The sequence below is a fragment of the Pituophis catenifer genome, unplaced genomic scaffold (assembly GCF_029215685.1).
Source record: "Pituophis catenifer annectens isolate HBS135680 unplaced genomic scaffold, rPitCat1.0.hap2 SCAF_17, whole genome shotgun sequence".
NCBI lineage: Eukaryota > Metazoa > Chordata > Lepidosauria > Squamata > Colubridae > Pituophis > Pituophis catenifer.
This window is the reverse complement of record NW_027256897.1, coordinates 3,804,010-3,820,731: the sequence shown is the minus strand read 5'-3', so window position 1 is coordinate 3,820,731 and position 16,722 is coordinate 3,804,010. Positions and strand designations below refer to the sequence as shown.

Below are 16,722 nucleotides of genomic sequence, written 5' to 3'. Positions count from 1 at the left end.
AAAAAGTCCTTTTATGCTAAGGATTTTTCCAAGACGATGTTCCTTCTTTTTAAAATTTTGGGTTTTTTGTTTTGTTTTTTTTTCTTGTCGCCGTTGTAAATAACTGTGTGCACAAAGTATATTATTTATGGTGAATCCCCCTTCTTCCCCCCCAAGGGTGTATTTGTGTAAGTGCGTCTTGTTAAAAGTCTGTACCACTGTGGGATTCTCTCCGTTTTTTGGATTTTATAACGGAAGAAGGAAGGGAAAAAAAAAAAAAAAGGAGAATTCTGCTTTAGAAGAGCTCAGATTAAAAACAAAACAAAACAAAAAAAGATCTCTCTCTCTCTTTTTTTTTTAATGTGGAAATAAACTTCTTTACAACAGAAAGGGGGGGGGTCCTTGTGAAGCCTTTTGATTTTTTACTAGCAGGAAAAAAAAATCTGGTTGAAACATCAAAGCGAGGAAGGAGTTTATGCAGGGGAAACAGCCATCCGTCCGTCCGTCTGTCCATCCTTCCCATTATTTTGCCCTAGTTCAGTTTCCATCTTCATAGCATCTTCTTCCATCTCAGGCAGGATGGGCTGCTGTTATATTACTGGGATTACAGTTTGACAATCCCTAAAATTTATCTTAGTTTACTTTCCTGTCCACACTTCCTTGGCTGACTTTGAAAAAAACTAAACAAACCTGGTTAGAAACTTGGATGGGAGACCAGAAATTCCAGGGTTGCAGGAACCAAAATATCTTAAATATCCCAAGGGACCTCAGGGACAATGATGGGATGATGAAAATTTAAAAAGGTTTTCCATTTGATTACCAGCTCAACAGGAAGGAGAATTCTTTGAATAAATAAATGATTGATTTTTCACATTTCTGAATCGCCCATCTCCCTCGAACAGGGAGTTAAATACTCACCTGTACAACAAGCCTGTAAGGTAGATCGCATTGGAGGCGGCACATCTAAAATTAAAAGAGAATTATCTAAGCGCATAAGAAAGATCAAAATTTAACACAGAAATAATTTGATAGTAACAGTAACAGTAGCTGAGAGTCGGTTTGGTGTAATGGTTAAGGCGCCAAGCTAAACAACCGGGAGGCTGCGAGTTCTAGTTGTGCCTTGGGCACGAAGCTAGCTGGATAACCTTGAACCAGCCAGTTTTTCTCAGCCCTGGGAAGGAGGCAATGGCTAACCATTCTGAAAAACCTTGCCAAGGAAACCATAGAGACTTGTCCAGGCCAACATGATTGAACAGAAGCACCCACAAGTTCTGGTGGCAAGCTGTTCCACTGATTTAATTTTTTCTGACTGTCGGGAAATTTCTCCTTAATTCTAGGCTGCTTCTCTCCTTGGTTAGTTTCCATCCGTTGCTTCTTATCCTGCCTTCTGGTGCTTTGGAAAATAGGTTGACCCCCTCATTTTAATTTAATTTAATTTAATTTCCAATTTATATACTGCCCTTCTCCCTGAGGACTCAGGGCGGTGTACAGCCAAGATAAAAAACATAGAATACAAATATTAAAAAACATTTAAAAATATATATAAATTTTGTAGGAGCCCCTCAAATATTGGAACTCTGCTATCATGTCACCCGGGTTCTTCTTTTCGTTAAACTAGACCAGGGGTCTGCAACCTTAAGCACTCAAAGAGCCATTTGGACTCGTTTCCCACAGAAAAGAAAACACCGGGAGCCACAAAACCTGGGTGGGCGGGGCCAATTCGATGTCACTCACTTCTACCAGTCACATGACACCCCCTAGCCACGCCTAGCCAGCCGGTCATTAGGGCAGAGAACCAGTTGTTAAAAAACACCGGGAACCACAAAACCCTTTCGACATCTCTCTCTCTCTCCCTTCCCTCCCTCTCTCCCTCCCTTCTTCCTCTCTCTCCCTCTCTCTCTGTATCTCTCTCTCTTTATCTCTCTGTCTCTGCCCTGGCTGCTTCTCCATCCCCTGCCATCACCCTTATCTTCTCAGGCCAGGCGAGGAGTGACTGGGAGGGGAGGGTGAGGGGTGGGACCAGCTAGTGGTGGGATCACCCGACAAGGAGCCACAGCAGAGGGCCCAAAGAGCCGCATGCGGCTCCGGAGCTGCAGGTTGCTGACCCAATTCCTGCAACCGTTCTTCGTATGTTTTAGCCTCCAGTCCCCTAATCATCTTTGCTTCTCTTCTCTGCACTCTTTCCAGAATCTCAACATATTTTTTAATAGGTAGTCCTGAGCTACCTATTCATTTAGTGACCGCTCAAAGTTACAACGACACTGAAAAAAAGTGACTTATGGCCATTTTTCACACTTAGGACCCTTGCCGCAGCATCCCCCCCCCACGGTCATGTGATCAACTGACTCGTATTTATGACCGTCGCAGTTTCCCGGGGTCACGCGATCCCCTTTTTGCCACCTTCTGACAAGCAAAGTCAATGGGATTCACTTAACAACCGTGTTACCCTGTTTCCCCCCCCCCCAAAATAAGACATTCCCCTGATAATAAGCCCAATCGGGCTTTTGAGTGCATGGCAAATAAGGCCGAGCGCTTATTTCAGGGTTCAAAAAAATATAAGACAGGGTCTTATTTTCGGGGAAACACTGGTACTAACGTTAACAGCTGCAGTGATTCGCTTAACAAACTTGGCAAGAAAGGTCGTAAGAGGGGGGCAAAGCTCACTTAACCACTTTGGGCTCAATTCTGGTCGTAAATCGCGGATTACCTGTATGGTGGGGACCAAAACTGGATCAGAGGTGAGGAGGAGACTTTAACGATCTGTTTAGAGCCATTTTCCCCTCTCTGGTTTTTATTTTTTTTTAAGGAACTCATTTGGGGGGGGTGTCCCTCCTCCCCTTCCCTTCACTCATTCAAGCCCCCCTCTTCTTTGCCAAAAAAAAAAAAAAAAAAACAGGATGGGAGACAATTTAAGGACGATGTTGCCCCCCCCCCCAACTTATTTCCCAACTTTGCAGGGTGAATTATTAACCTGGGGATAATGGCTGTAAATTATCTGTGTGGGCTAATCTAAATGGATGTCCCTCCCCTTTTTAATAATTATGGAAACATTTTTTGGAAGGGGAGAGAGAAAGAGAGAAAGAGGGAGGGAGGGAGGAGGAGGACAGGAATGTATTTCTCGTCTGTCTTCGGCCAGTTTCTCCTCCTCGCCAGCTGGTCTCCGGGAAGAGTTTTCAGGGTGGTTTTTTTTTTTAAATTTTGCCCCCTCCCTCTCCCCCTTTTCATCTTGGGAAGGAGGCAGATGGATTGCGAGGCCTTTTAAAAGAGCAGCAAGTTTTCTTTTGCCAGTTCAGTTTCCCCCCCCCCTTCCCCCTCTTTTTCTCTCCCTCCCTCCTTTTTCTCTCCAAGCTGAAGGCCAAATTAATTCTGATAAAATAACCAGTTTTGGGGGCTCAGAAGTTTTTTTCAGAAGCTCTCGCTCCTCCTTCTCTGTGGTCCAACCATCCAGGATTCATTTAGTCGGGTGTGTTTTTTTTTTTTTTTTTTTTTAAAATATTTATAAAGTGGTACCTCGCTAAGGGACGTGGTGGCTCAGCGGCTAAGACGCTGAGCTTGTCGATCGAAAGTGTCGGCAGTTCAGAGGTTCGAATCCCTAGTGCCGCGGAACGGGATGAGCTCCCATGACTTGTCCCAGCTTCTGCCAACCTAGCAGTTCGAAAGCAGGTAAAAAATGCAAGTAGAAAAATAGGGACCACCTTTGGTGGGAAGCCTAGCTGGCTTTTGTGCCTAAGGCAGGACTAGAACTCACTGTCTCCTGGTGATTGGCCCATATAGCTGGCTTTAGTACCTAAGGTGGGACTAGAACTCCCAGTCTCCAAGTTTCTAGCCTCGGGGGGTAGGGGGGGAGGAAAGGGAAAGGATAAAGGAAAGGAAGGGAAGCTAGGGAAGGGAGAAGGGAAGGGAAGGAAAAGGATAAAGGAAGGGAAGAGAAGCTAGGGAAAGGAGAAGGGATGGGAAGAGGGAAGGAAAGAAAAAGAAAGCTAGGGAAGGGAAGGGAAGTAAAATTAGGGAAGAGAGAAGGGAAGGGAAGGAAAAGGATAAAGGAAGGGAAGAGAAGCTAGGGAAGGGAGAAGGGAAGGGAAGAGGGAAGGGAAGGAAAAGAAAGCTAGGGAAGGGAAGTAAAGTTAGGGAAGGGAAGAGGGAAGGGAAGGAAAAGGATAAAAGAAGGGAAGGGAAGCTAGGGAAAGGAGAAGGGAAGGGAAGGGAAGAGGGAAGGAAAGAAAAAGAAAGGAAGGGAAGTAAAGTCAGGGAAGGGAAGAGGGAAGGGAAGGAAAAGGATAAAGGAAGGGAAGGGAAGCTAGGGAAAGGAGAAGGGAAGGGAAGGGAAGAGGGAAGGAAAGAAAAAGAAAGCTAGGGAAGGGAAGGGAAGTTAGGGAAGTGAGAAAGGAAGGGAAGAGGGAAGGAAAAGAAAGTAAGGGAAGGGAAGAGGGAAGGGAAGGAAAAGGATAAAGGAAGGGAAGGGAAGCTAGGGAAAGGAGAAGGGAAGGGAAGGGAAGTTAGGGAAGGGAAGTAAAGTTAGGGAAGGGAGAAGGGAAAGGAAGAGGGAAGGGAAGGAAAAGAAAGCTAGGGAAGGGAAGGGAAATAAAGTTAGGGAAGGGAGAAGGGAAGGGAAGGAAAAGGATAAAGGAAGGGAAGACATAAACCTTAAAAAAAAAATAATTTGGGGAACTCTTTGCAATGCATTTGGCTCCAAAGGCAGCTGTCATTCACGCCCTCTGCCTTGCTTTGCCCTTGTGAAAAATGACAACTTTCCATAACAAAGCACCACTGGGGGAAGCGGGGTGTGTGTGTGTGGAGAAAGGATTTGGACCGACTGAGCATCTGAGTGAGTTTGTGTGTGCTTATAGAAAGAAAAAAAAAAGTGTGTGTGCGAAGACGGACAAGACCAGCAGCAGGATTGTCCTCAGCTTAAGGTTAATGAAGTAAGAGCAGTCTCTTTTTTCAAGGCAGGGTAAACAGAGAGGGGGGGGACACCCCCCCTCTGCCCCCTCCCCAATACAAAGAGGCCTCCTGTTCGAGGACAGGCCTACATGGATTGACTTAAACCCAGGGGATAAGTGCTTGAAATTTAATCTTATTGCCTAAGAATGAGCCCAAACAAAACTCTCTTAAAATCATATTAAAAATCTATCAAAGGAACAACTTGGTCTTTTATCAGGGTGAAAGAAAGAGAGAGAGAGAGAAACGAGGGGAACGGGGCGAAATAATTAAGCCCGCCGTCTTTATATCCCTAAAAAATGGAAATCTTCATTATTCTCGCAACTGCAACTGGCGTGCTGTTAATGAAGGACAACTTTTTTTTCGGGGCGCCTGAAAAAGGCCACACGGTTTTAAAAAAATCTGCTTTCTGGAGACACGTCTGGGGAAAAAGAGGCATTTGGAAGCCCCCCCCCTTCCTCACTCGGAAAAAAAAAGGGGGGGGGTTAAATTTAAAATCAATTTGAAAGGACACGTTAAAAAGAGGTTTGCTGGTGGCAAAATGGAAAGTTTTTGACAGTTTCCTGGAAAACCCCTGGAAGTCAACGGGGTTTAATGGGTGCATGCAGAGAGGTTGGACTAGAAGACCTCCAAGGTCCCTTCCAGATCTATTCTGATTGATTGATTGAATTCAGGCCATGAAAAAAAAAAATTAGGACAAAACTATCAACGCCTGCTCGGATAGGTTTCCCGGTGTATCTCTGAATGCTTACTTGTTCTATGCAATGGGGAAAAAAAAACCAAATTCACCCTATCTGATGGCAGATATTAAAATAATATTTTATTTTGAGAGACAGCCCTACTGCTTTAGAGCCAGCTACCTATCTCCTGGCTGATGTGCAACTAGTAAAACCCAAGTTGTTAATGTCACTTAAACTCAAAACGAAAAGAGGCACATTAAAGGCAGCCGAGTGGTACGTTTTTCAGAGGGATCTTTCTAATGCACTTAGAAATGTTGATTGTCAAAAATCTACATTTAGCGCCCTCCGATGTTGGAGTGACATTTCTCTCTTGCAAAAAAGCTTTTTTTTCCGCTCCCCCCCCCATTCCAAGAGTGTCTGCGTTTCATTCAGAAACAAACAGAAAATGTTAAAGATTTGTTCTGAATTCTGATATGGGCTTGGCGTTAACTCAGGATATTTTCAGCAAGGGACGCTGGAAACGGGCTGGAGTTTTGTTTCGTTTTACCTGGAAAGCATCGTTCTTGTTTTATTTGAATTTATTTATCAAATTTATAGGGACGCGGTGGCTCAGACGCTGAGCTTGCCGATCGAAAGGTCGGCAGTTCGAATCCCTAGCGCCGCGTAACAGGGCGAGCTCCCGTGACTTGTCTCAGCTTCTGCCAACCTAGCAGTTCGAAAGCACGTAAAAAAAAAAAAACGCAAGTAGAAAAATAGGGACCACCTTTGGTGGGAAGGGAACAGCGTTCCGTGCGCCTTTGGCGTTGAGTCATGCCGGCCACATGACCACGGAGACGTCTTCGGACAGCGCTGGTTCTTCGGCTTAGAAACGGAGATGAGCACCGCCCTCTAGTCAGGAACGACTAGCACATATGTGTGAGAGGAACCTTTAACTTTATCTTATCTGGGGACCAGAAGTTGTTGCAAAGCAAGGCAGTTGTGAAGAGAATCATGTCTGATTTTACAGCCTTTTTGAAATCATGGTTAAGCAAACCAAACTGCAGTTGGTTTGGTTTGTCTGCTTGCGAAGTTTCCCCAAATCCTCCCTAAAGAACGTCAAAAAATTTTTCCCCTTCATTGAAAACCAATTTGAGCTGAAAGGTTTGGTAAGACGCAATTGCCTTACTGCCGATATGTCTTCTTTAATTGAGTGGGGGGGGGGGGATTAACCCTGGTGGAACCTGGTTGGGTTTTTTTTCTTCTAGGTCAGGGAGGAAGAGAACGTTGTTCCTGGTTGGACCTGGTCATTCTCCTCTTCCAGACCAGGAGGGGAAGGGACGTTCGTGGTTGAACTTGATTGGTTTTCTCTTCTCTTCTAGATCAGGGAGGAAGAGAACGTTGTTCCTGGTTGAACCTGGTTAGTCTTCTTTTCTAGATCAGGAAGGGAGAGGAAGTTTCTGGTTGAAACTGGTTAGTTTTTTTTTCCTTCTAGATCAGGGAGGAAGGGGACACTCGGTTTGAACATGGTGGCTCTGTTCTTCTAGATCCGAGAGGAAGGGGACATTCCTGGTTGAACCTGATTGGTTTTCTCTTCTAGATCAGGGAGGAGGGGACGTTCAGTTTGAACATGGGGGTTCTGTTCTTCTAGATCAGGAAGAAATGGGACGTTCGTGGTTGATCCTATCTTCTAGATCAGGAAGGAAGGGGACATTTCTGGTTGAACCTGGTTGGTTCTTTCTTCTAGATCAGGAAGAAAGAGAATATTTCTGGTTGAACTTGATTAGTTCTTTCTTCTAAATCAGGAGGGGAGGGGACGTTTCTGGTTTAACCTGGTTAGTTTTTTTTTCTTCTAGATGAGGGAGGAAGGGGACATTCCTGGTCGAACCTGATTGGTCTTCTTTTCTAGATCAGGAAGGAAGGGGACGTTCGTGATTGATCCTGGTTGGTCTTCCTCTTCTAGATCAGGAAGGAAGAGGACATTCCTGGTGGAACCTGGTTTCCTCTCCTAGAGCGGAAAAGGGACATTCCTGAGGCCGTGTCTTCCCTCTCTTCCAGCTCTTTTCCAATCCTCTCCACAAGCCACCGAGAATTCCCCAGGTCAGCTGGGCGAATTTTGTTCCCCCCAGTTTCTCAGCCGTTTCTTCCTCTTGCCCTTCGAAGCCGAGGGGTCCAAACCACTCGAATATTCAAAGGCAACATTGAGATGAGGTTTGACTTGAGTCTTCTTGAGCGGGTCACGCCTGGATAAAGAGAGAGAGAGAGAGAGAGAGAGAGGAAGAGAGAGACAGAGAGAGAGAGACAGAGGAAGAGAGAGGGGGGAAGAGAGAGAGAGGAAGAAAGAGACAGAGAGAGAGAGACAGAGGAAGAGAGAGGGGGGAAGAGAGAGAGAGGAAGAAAGAGAGAGAGAGGAAGAAAGAGAGAAAGGGGGAAGAGAGGAGAGAGAGAGAGGAAGAGAGAGAGAGAGAGAGACAGAGGAAGAGAGAGAGGGGGGAAGAAAGAGAGAGGGGAAGAGAGAGAGATAGGAAGAGAGAGAGGAAGAGAGAGGGGGAAGAAAGAGAGGGGAAGAGAGAGAGAAAGAGAGGAAGATAGAGAGAGGTGAGGAATAAAAAAATAAATAAGAAGATTTTAAGCTTTAGGTTTCCTGCAGAAAAAGGCTTTATTTATTTCCTTTCCCAACCCCTCCCATACGATTTTTAAAAAGTCCAACAAAAGTTTTTATTTGGCCGGTCACATTTTTTTAGAGGTAGTCCTCGACTTACAACCTTTCATTTACTGACCATTTAAAGTTACAATGCCACTGGAAAAAAGGATGGGAGGTGAGGAAGGAGAAAACGGCCTTCCTCACCTCCCATCCTTGAGGCTGGAAACGGCCTCCCAGAGCCCTATACTTACCTGGTATCCAAAACGGGCTGTGGGGAGACTCCTGGGAGGGGCGGCGTGGGCAGCGCCAGCTGGTGCGTGTATGCGTCCTGGAGCTAAACTAGGGCAACGGCTTGCGTGCCCACAGAAATGTCTCCACGTGTGCCATAGGTTCGCCGTCACGGGAATAGGGTCTCCTGCCCGAGCAGGGGGTTGGACTAGAAGATCTCCGAGGTCCCTCCCAACTCTGTCTATTCTGACCTCTCACTCTTTCTAGAGTCTCAACATCTTTCTGGGATCGCGGTGACCTGACCTGGATGCAATATTCCGAGCGCGGCCTCTAAAGCGACGGACTATACGTTTATAAAATGTATTTCTTTTTTTAAAAAATACATGAAAGGTATTTATTTTTAAAAAGATGAAAGGTATTTATTTGAAAGTGAAGCGTTTGGGGCTCCCCTGAAAAACGGGAAGACCAGACCGGATTTCTGGAAAAGAGAGCGAGAAAGCTTTTATTCTCCTACGGGGGGGGGGGTGCGTTTTGGGTATCGGTGTCCCCTGCTTTTCTGCTAGAGCCCCTTGGGGGTGTAGGGAAAGGGAATTTAAGAGAATAACAAGCTTGCAGGAACAGAGAAAAACATTGTGTGGCTGTAATCCGAAGAGACTTTTGGTGTCAGTCAAGCCCGCTCCCTGCTGGGCCGCCGAGACTTCAAAGGCAGCCCCCATCCCATCTTACATGTTCTTTATCGGCTAATCAGGCTACTATTCACTCAATAAAGCTCTTTTAAATCCAACCTCCCCACCCCCTCGCTTGTCGTGCTGCCCATCTGCTGGCGAGGGTCAACCGCCCCCAAAAAACATGGGGGTCCCTAGCGGGTTCTGGAGAGGGAAGAGGACAATGCCCAGAGACCCCCACGTCTCCCACATCCCTCTCCGCACGCACGCACCCCCAATCTCCCTTAATTTGGTTCAAAGAGGCAGAATTGTCAGTCCCCGTTTCTGCTCCTTGTCAAGGAAAAAAAAAAGGGGGGGGGAGTTTGGATTAGGGGAGGGGGGGGCTGTCTTTGTGGGACCCTTGGGTCTCCCAATCAGCTTCGTCAGCACAAGGGAGGGGCGGGGAGGAGAGGGGGGGGAAATCCCTCCAAACACTTATTGTCTCGACTCTTTTAATCTTTGATCAACTTGACGTGAATTTTAAAGGTTGGAACTTTTGAGGCCTGAGGTTTTCGTGCGGTTTTTAACAATCTTTTCCGCGGTTTTCAATCGTTTTTATGTTATGACCTGGTAAACTAGCCAGCCAGCCAGGGTTACTGGATAACGAGCCGAGCGGCATATGTAAAATTGAATAAACACGATAGGTTAAAAATGAAATAAAAAATTATTTTGCGCTGTTACCTTTTCTGCTTCTTTCCTTGCCGAGGGGCTCCGGCAACAGCGCCGAGATTCCCAGGAGCATCACGGAGACCAAAACTCTTAGCCGCGTGACCCAAATGCAAAGCCCGGATGTGGAAGATGGTCTTCAGGTTGGCGGGATAGGTGGCGTACGAGCGGATGAAGGACTGCAGGGCTGCAAGACGAGAGGGGCCAAGGAAGACATTCCGGTGTTGCTAAAATGTCTACAGGGATGGTCCAAAGGACTTAAATCTAAAAGTTTTTTTTCTTCTGAAAAACGTTTTCGCTTCTCACCCAAGAAGCTTTTTTTTCAGTTTTGACAGTCGGAACCGAGGAAGCTCCGTGGATGGGAAGCGAAACGTTTTCAAGAAGAAGAAAAAAGACCGAGGAAGGCACCTTCGGGAAGTTCAGAGTTGCTCGTTGCTTAATGCTAGTTGACCTAGGGGGGAACCCAACGGAGGCTTGAAATGAATCCCTTGGGCTTAAAACAGAGCCCACGGGTGAACTTCCCAAACTGAGGAATACCAGGATCCAGTCTCCCCAGGCTTGTACCAGGGCAGGCTGGAAAAGTAAAGACGGCTTCTTGGTTAAAGGAGAGATCCAACCTAGAACTAAGGAGAAATTTCCTGACGGGGAGAACAATTAACCAGTGGAACGGCCTGCCACCAGAAGCTGTGGGTGCTCCGACACTGAAGAAGAAGAAGAGTCTCCAAGAAGAGTCTGGATAGCCATTTGAATGGAATGGGATAGGGTCTCTTGCTCGAGCAGAGGGGGTTGGACTAGAAGTCCTCCGAGGTCCCTTCTGGCCTTATGATTCTATGATCTGTCCGTCTGTCTATCTCTGTCATCTATCCATCCATCATCTTTATCACCTGTCTGTCTGTCTGTCTGTCTATCTATCTATCTTCTCTATCTATCACCTCTACCTATCTATCTATCTATCTATCTATCTATCTATCTATCTATCCATCCATCTCTCTCTCTCTATCCATAGATCGATCGATCTATCTATCTATCTATCTATCTATCTATCTATCTATCTATCTATCTTTCTATCTATCTATCTATCTATCTATCTACTCTATCTATCATCTATCTATCCATCCATCTCTCTCTCTCCATTCATAAATGTATCTATTGATCTATCTATCTATCTATCTATCTATCCAACCATCCATCCATCTCTCTCTCCATCCATAGATGTATCTATCTATCTATCTATCTATCTATCTATCTATCTATCTATCTATCTATCTATCTATCTGTTTCTGTCTGTCGGTCTACCTACCTACCATATCTATCTATCTATCTATCTATCTATCTATCTATCTATCTATCTATCTATCTATCTATCATCTATCTATCTCGTCTGTCTATCTATCTATCATCGTTCTTTATCCATCCATCCATCTCGTCCGTCCGTCCGTCTATCTGTCTGTCTGTCTCTCTGTCTGTCTATCTATCTATCTATCTCCATCCATCTATCTATCTATCGTTCTTTATCCATCCATCCATCCATCCATCCATCCATCCATCCATCCATCCAGACTGCTTCTATCCTTCTTTTGCAACCGAGTAATCTGGAATCCTTAAGGCTTCAAACGGTCGGAAAACCCTGAATTCTCGGAGTCAAGGGGCCAGGGGACACCCTTTGGTGGACTCCATACTCCTCTCCAGCCCTTGAGGCTGACCACAGCTGTCCTCCCCCCTCCCCAGCTTCCCGACCCCTCCCCACCCCTCTTCCTGCCCTTCCTTCCTGAGCCAGAACAGCGGTTTATTTGCGCAGAGCTTAAGCTTAAATCTCGGTGCGGCAGGAGATTGTGGTTTACGAACAGTAATAAAAATGTCATTTTAGCAGGCTCAGTCTCCAGAAGAACTTGGGGAATCTCGGAAAGCTCTGTTTGCTAAGCAAAGCGAACGCCATTTCCCAATCAATGAGGGAATAACTAAGGGTGGCAGCCCCCTCCTCTCATTTCCTGTCCTCCATTTTTTAGCCTGGGGGAGAGGGGGAAGGTGGATGAGGGGAGGAAGCCACACTTGTGAGGTAAAATATGGAGTTTCAAGATGCCCGCTCAGGTATTTGAAACCGAGTGACGTCTCGGGCACACGTGCCCATCTCAAAGCCTCTGAAACAGCTCCCTTGGCAAGTTTCTAGTCCACACTGATTAAAGGGAAAGGAAGGTTTTTGAAATATTGTTGGATTTTAGGATGGGGTTACAAAAATCAGCCATAGTTTCCACTGAAAGAGAACTAAAGGCAAGTTTTCTAGTCCACATTGATTAGGAGAAAAGGAAGGCTTCGTTCCGTCCTCTGTCAGAATCTTTTTCTATCCATCTTTCTTCTCTCTCTCTTTACTTCTTTCTGAATCTTTTTCTATCTTTTTCTTTCTCCTTCCTTCCTTCCTTCATCAGAATCTTGTTCTATCTTTTTCTTTCTCCTTCCTTCCTTCTTCATCGGAATCTTGTTCTATCTTTTTCTTTCTCCTTCCTTCCTTCATCAGAATCTTTTTCTATCTTTTTCTTTCTCCTTCCTTACTTCTTCATCAGAATCGTGTTCTAGCTTTCCTTCCTTCCTTTCCTTCTTTTCTATCCATCTTTTCTTTCTTTATCTTTCTCTTTTCTTCCCTCCTTTCCCTCCCTCTGAACCTTTTTCTATCCATCTTTTCTTTCTTTTTCTCCTTTCTTCCTTTCCTTAGAATCTTTTTCTATCCATGTTTTCTTTCTTTCTTTCCTTTCCTTCCTTCCTTCCCCAAAATCTTTTTCTATCCATCTTTTCATCCTTTCTCCTTCCTTCCTTCCCTCCCTCCCTCCCATCTCTCTCTCTCTCTCTCTCTTTCTTTCCTTCTCTCCCCTTCCCTTCCCTCTCCACCCCAAAATCTCGCCAGCCACAGATAAAAATTCTGCCAAGAAGACCCCGGATCCACAGCCGGTCATCAACACCGACTCGGTCAAGACCACCGGTCTGGGGTTCGAAAAAGGACAGCCGAGGAAACGCCGGCAGGCCGAATCTTTGGCGCTGTTTCCGTTTGATTCTCTGCCATCCACCCAGAGCCCAGCTGCTGTGTTAATTATTCACCGTTCTTGGCTGGGCTGGAGAAGGGCGGCTGGTGGATGCCAGCTGGAAAAGGGGCATGGGTGGGACGGGCATGCAAAGAGAGGAACAGGGGAGGGGGAAGGAGACGGGGAGGGAGGGGGCAGCTTTGCAAAAAAAAAAAAAAAAAACAGGAGGAGGGGAAAAAGGCACGGACTGGACAGGAGGCCTTTTAAGTGTTCATCGGAAAACATGGGGCTGTTATCCTGCCCCACGGCAGCCGTGGAGATCCTGAAGGGCTGACGGGGGAAAGCCCATTCCGTCTGTGTTTATGGGAGCCTCGATGGCAGAACACTCCAGATGCCAATATGGGTAGTGGAGAAGCTTCTCTCCCCCCCCCCCCGCGAACTCCGGTGCCAATGTCTCGTGCCGGAAACAGCGCTGGCCAGAGGCGCCTGACGCTTCCGTTCTGCTTAAAAACGCCACTTCCTGCCCTGCCACAAAATACCTCAGGGGTCCAAGTGGTATTCATTTACCGTCGCTACCGGTTCGCAAATGTGAGATCGTCAAAAACGGGACGTGATGACGTCAGAGCAGGTGGGCGGAGCCTCCCGCAGCCGCCGCTACCAGTTCGAACCGGCTGTATACCACCCCTGTTGGGATCCTTTCGCCCGATGTGCCCGTATAAACTCTTTTGAGCCGGAAGTTCCAACGTTTTTGGGTTTGGAGCGAGTTCTTTCATTGGCTAAAATCATCGGACGCATCTCTTGATGCGGCACACCTGCCCGGTAATTCTATAGAGTTCAGCTAGTTCCCGACTTACAACCATCTGTTTAGTGTCCAATGCTGGAAAAGGTGACTTGTGACCGTTTTTCGCACTTACGACCGGGATCCCCATAGTCATTTGATCAAAATTCGGACGCTTGATCAATGGCTCCTGTTTATGACGGTCACTGTTCCGGGATCACATAGTCCCCTTCTGCGACCTTCTGACAAGCCAAGTCGACGGGGAAGCCAGATTCACTTAACGACGGTATGACTAATTTAACAACCGCAGGGATTCGTTTAGCAACGGTGGCAAGAAAGGCCGTAAAATGGGGGCAAAACTCACTTAACAACTGTCTCGCTTAGCAGTGGAAATTTGGGGCTCAATTGTGGTCGTAAGTTCTGTAATGTTAAATTTATTAGGTATTTGGATCACTTTTGTTATTGTTAGTGCCGGACAGACTTTTTTTTTGTTGGTTGGTTGGTATTTTTTTCTGTTTTGTATTTTACCTTTTACGCTAAAACAAAATAAATATTCTTAAATGAAGAAATTTCGGGATCGAGAGCGGTCGTAAACCTACCAGTCGTTAAGCGAAACACTGCAGCGATTAAGTCCATAACATGGTCATTAAATGAATCTGGCTTCCCCATTGACTTGGCTTGTCAGAGGGCCGTGACGTCAGGACGCTGCAACCGTCATAAATGTGAGTCAGATTGCCAAGCGTCCGAATTTTGATCACGTGAGCATGGAGATGGTGCTGCGATAATCATGTCACTTTTTCCAGCACAATTGTAACTTTGAATGGCTGCTAAACAAACGGCCATACGTTAAGGACTATCTGGCATGCTCTGTAGTAAAAAAAAAAAAAATCCTCTTAAACTACCGCTTGTCTCCCTTAAAACTCAGGAAGAAAACTCAAATTCCTCACCTTTTTTGGCCGATCGGATGGTTTTAGCACCGGAGTGGACAAAATCCTCAAATTCGGTCTGCATCACGGTAGCCCTACGGTGTATTTCCTGGACATCTCCCTGCTGGATCTTCTAAAGCAGAAAGAAGAGGAGGAAAAATATATATTTTTTTTAAGCTCAGAGGATCAGTAGAAAAAGATTCTAAAACGGGGAGATTGCAACGGTCGTAAGAGTGAAAAAACGGTCGTAGATCACTTGGTTCAGTGCCTTTCTAACTTGGTCACTAAATGAAGCTAGGCTACCTGTGCTAAACAGTGTTGTGGGGTTTGTGTTTGGTTTTTTTTTTGGAAGAGTGTTGCAAAACCCCCCAAAAAGCTACATTCAGACCTTAACCCACTTTAAAGTTGGCGTGAATCCTGGTTTGTAGATCAGGATACCGCAGGCTACCTTTAGAGACCTTTCACAAACAATAAAACCATGATGGATAAACTATGATGGATCCCCATACTACTATGCTAAGCCCAAACCAAACAATTTCTTTCTTTCTTTCTCTTTCTTTCTTTCTTTCTTTTTTCTTTCTTTCCTTTCTTTCTCTTTCCTTCCTTCTTCTTTCTTTCTCTTTCCTTCCTTCCTTCCTTTTTTCTTTCTCTCCTTCCTTCCTTCCTTCTTTCTTTCTCTCCCTCCTTCCTTCTTTCTTTTCTTTCTCTCTCTCCCTCCTTCCTTTCTTTCTTTCTTTCCTTCCTTTTTCTTTCTTTCTTCCTTCATTCTCTTTCCTTCCTTCCTCTTTCTTTCTTTCCTTTCTTTCCCTTTCCTTCCTTCCTTTTTTCTTTTTCTCTTTCCTTCCTTCTTCTTTCTTTCTCCCTCCTTCCTTCCTTCTTTCTCTTTCCTTCTTTCCTTTTTCTTCCTTCCTTCCTTCTTTCTCTCTCTTTCCTTCCTTCCTTCCTCTTTCTTTCTTCCTTTCTTTTTCTTTCTTTCTTTCTTTCTTCCTTCTTTCTCTCTCTCCTTCCTTCCTTCCTTCCTTCCTTCCTTCCTTCCTTCCTTCCTTCCTTCTTTCTTTTTCTTGCATCTGGACTACTCTGTCAAGTTGTTGTGATAGCACAAAAAGAAATGTCCCTTTGATTTCCTTGGGGATGGGAGGGTGAATGTGGAAATGGACCGCAGGAGAAGTAATGAAGGTAAAATGTCACACCAATATAGCTCTGCATAGCCCTTCTGCATTTTTTAAAAATAAAAGCGACGTACAAACCATATTTAAAAACTTGGTTTTTAAAATCTGTCTTGGCAAAATACTAAGTCATCCTCCCCCCCCCCCCCCCGCCTTTTCCTTGCTCCCAGAGGCTCCTGGCATTCGTCAATCCAGCTTTTTCTCTTCTTCTTTTCTTTCTTTCTTTTTTAAAAACCCAGTTGGGTTGCACACAGTGTCACCTTCCTTCCGGTGTGTGTGTGTGTGTGTTTTAATATGAATGTGAAATTAAGCGAAGCTGCCCTTTCCCCCGACGTCCAGAATCCTCTGTTATTAAAAAGTAAAGCACTTTAATAATGAAAAACTTTTTTTCCCCCTTCCCGCCCCTCCTCCCCCCCGTGTTTTAACTGTTTAAAATTAATGAGAAGGGCAGACCGGTTGTCAAAGCATTATTGAAAGCGGGCAGTGAGGACCAAATAAACTCGAAAATTCCCCCCCGAGTGTTAAATAAACACAGCCTCAACACCTCTCCAAATCCCACTGATGGTTATTGTATACTTTTCTGTAACCAAGCTCAGAATAGACGCCGGCGCCAGGGAAGCAAGGGAAGATTTCAGACTTCCAATAAAGGACTTAATTTAAAGACAGCCCAGCGCGAATTCCGGGAGAAAATTAAAGGGACCTCAAATTTAAGTGACAGGTGACTTGAGCTATGCCAAGTCTGTCTGGGGATTTAGTAATAATATGGCAATATATTACAAAGGACTTCTCACTATCCGCTTTCTCCCAGGCCCGAGCCTCCCTATCTTTTAGGTTTCAAAATGAGGTATCGCTTCTTCCTTTCTCCAGGAAGAAAAGAGAGAGAGAGAGAGAGAGAGAATGAGAAAGAAAGAAAAAAGGAAGGAAGGGGAGGGAGGGAGGGAGGGAGGGAGGGAGGGAGGAAGGAAGGAAGGAAGGAAGGAAGGAAGGAAGGAAGGAAGGAAGGAAGGAAGGAAGTAGGGAAAGATG

The 16,722-nt window shown here is 45.5% G+C and overlaps 1 protein-coding gene across 1 annotated transcript in view; it reads right to left on the bottom strand.

Annotated features, from left to right (window-relative positions):
• Positions 1-6,100: 6,100 nt before the first annotated feature.
• DDX31 (DEAD-box helicase 31) overlaps positions 6,101-16,722 on the bottom strand; it is a 36,073-nt gene continuing 25,451 nt past the window's right edge. The window contains exons 18-20 of the mRNA XM_070955554.1: positions 14,552-14,663; positions 9,831-10,002; positions 6,101-7,816 (exon numbers count right to left, since the gene is read on the bottom strand). Of these exons, the coding sequence (XP_070811655.1) occupies positions 7,675-7,816; positions 9,831-10,002; positions 14,552-14,663 (426 nt within the window). The 3' untranslated portion in view covers positions 6,101-7,674. The remainder of the gene's footprint in view (positions 7,817-9,830; positions 10,003-14,551; positions 14,664-16,722) is intronic.